At 68.9% G+C, this 1,629-nt stretch overlaps 2 protein-coding genes across 2 annotated transcripts in view; one reads left to right on the forward strand and one right to left on the reverse strand.

The window, feature by feature from the left end:
- Nucleotides 1–648, reverse strand: part of SLC8B1 (solute carrier family 8 member B1) — a 7,481-nt gene extending 6,833 nt beyond the window's left edge. The window contains exon 1 of the mRNA XM_026075266.1: nucleotides 504–648. Coding sequence (XP_025931051.1) covers nucleotides 504–648 — 145 coding nt within the window. The remainder of the gene's footprint in view (nucleotides 1–503) is intronic.
- Nucleotides 649–1,386: 738 nt separating this feature from the next.
- The window catches only part of PLBD2 (phospholipase B domain containing 2), a 6,579-nt gene continuing 6,336 nt past the window's right edge, over nucleotides 1,387–1,629 (forward strand). The window contains exon 1 of the mRNA XM_026075267.1: nucleotides 1,387–1,402. Within this exon, the coding sequence (XP_025931052.1) occupies nucleotides 1,387–1,402 (16 nt within the window). The remainder of the gene's footprint in view (nucleotides 1,403–1,629) is intronic.

The following is a 1,629-nucleotide window of genomic DNA, read 5'->3' on the forward strand; positions in this document are numbered from 1 at the left end:
CCCTCTGCGTGCCCCAGGGCTGCTGCGCCACGCAGTGCCCAGGCTGGCCCCTGCACTGGTTCCTCTGGGAGGCCAGTTTTGGGTGACCCTCTGAGACCGCCTGAGCTCATCACACGCATGGCTCAGCATTTTGCCCACCCAAGCAGGGACTGCTCTCCCGGAGGGAGCAGGACGCGTGGGCCAGGCTTCAGGGCCGTGTTCCCGCGGGCTGTCTCCCCCTTGCACAAGTGGCAGAAGCACCGTCAGAAGTTCACGCTCAGTCCCGAGGCGCACGGAGCTGCACAGACCCCTGCGCCGGGGCCCCTGTGCCCATGTGGCCGGGCCTTCGCTTGGGCCGACCCCCAGTGCCACCCGGCTGTGCCCCCCGAGCCTGGGGCCTGCAGGGCGGCCAGGGGAAGGGGGAGGAGATGGGGGGGGTGCCTTGGGGCTGGCATTGGGGATGTCCCTGGTGGGGATCCCGCAGCCGGGGATGCCCCCGGGAAAGGTTTTTCGGATCCTTTCACGCTCAGTCTCCGAAYGGTCACTTGGGGCCCTGCAGCTCTTGGCGGCTGCGTGGGAATCCCGCAGGATCCAGGTGCCTCCGGCAGCCCCCGGCCACCGCTCCCGGCCCCTGGCGCCGCCAGCCTGGCCGAGGTCGTGCAAAATCATCGTGCTGGGCATTTCCCGCGGTCCCAGGAGCTGATAGCGAAGCGTGACCGTGGCCGTAAGAGCTTTACGAGATTAAAGGGCCTGTTTCCCACCCCGGCTGGTTTCTCGCCCAAATCACATGCTTCACTTCCCTCTGGGGGCAGCYGGGGGGAGGGAAAGAGAAAAGAAAGAAAAATAAGGAGGCAGAGGGTCCCTGCTCCGGCTTTGCCCACACGGGCTATGGCCCTGCCTCGGTTTCTCGGCACCCGGCTCCGTCCCCGGCTGGGCCGGGGCCCCGGGAGCCGTTTCGTACAGCACCGAGCGCAGGAGGGAGGAATTGGGGCACCGCCGGGAAGCGGAGGGGCTGCTCCTGCCTGCAGGCAGCACGCTGGGCCACGCTGTGAGCTGGGGGGACCCCTGCCCGCACCGGGGCTTCCCTGGCTGCCGGGACCAGCCGGGGGCTGGCGCCTGTGTCGGAGACCCCGGTTGCCTTTTCCAGCTCTGCCAGTTGATCCTGGCACAGGGGACACGCGCCGCCGGGGCAGAGGCACCCGCGGGTGGCCCTTCGCCRGGAACCCCTCGCCCCGACGGCTCGCTGTCCCAGGAGGTAAACGAGGGCTCCTGAGTTTTGAAGCGCGGGGACGAAAGCTCCTTCCCTCGCAGCTCACCTTCCACCCTGCTGCCGCGCGTGGTGTGTCACGAGTGCTCCCGGCCTCAGCGATTGCGCCTGTTTGGGGGCTCAGAATAGAAACAAGCGGGATGGGGCTACGGCCAGGCGAAGGGGGGCTTCAGGCATTGCAGGCAACGCGGTCCTTCCTCCCGGAGGACTTTGCCCAGCGGGGCCCGCGGGAGGAGCGGGCTGCGCTGTAAAGAGGCACCTGCGCGATTGCACAAGGCCGAGGCCGGCYGGGCGCTCGGGGCAGCCGAGCGGGGTGTGAACACCTCTGCCGTCCCCTGGCTGCCCTGGACTGGGCTCCAAGGGCACCCGGTGCTCACCCCCGC

The sequence above is a fragment of the Apteryx rowi genome, unplaced genomic scaffold (genome assembly GCF_003343035.1).
Source record: "Apteryx rowi isolate R43461 unplaced genomic scaffold, aptRow1 scaffold_40, whole genome shotgun sequence".
NCBI classification, from domain to species: domain Eukaryota; kingdom Metazoa; phylum Chordata; class Aves; order Apterygiformes; family Apterygidae; genus Apteryx; species Apteryx rowi.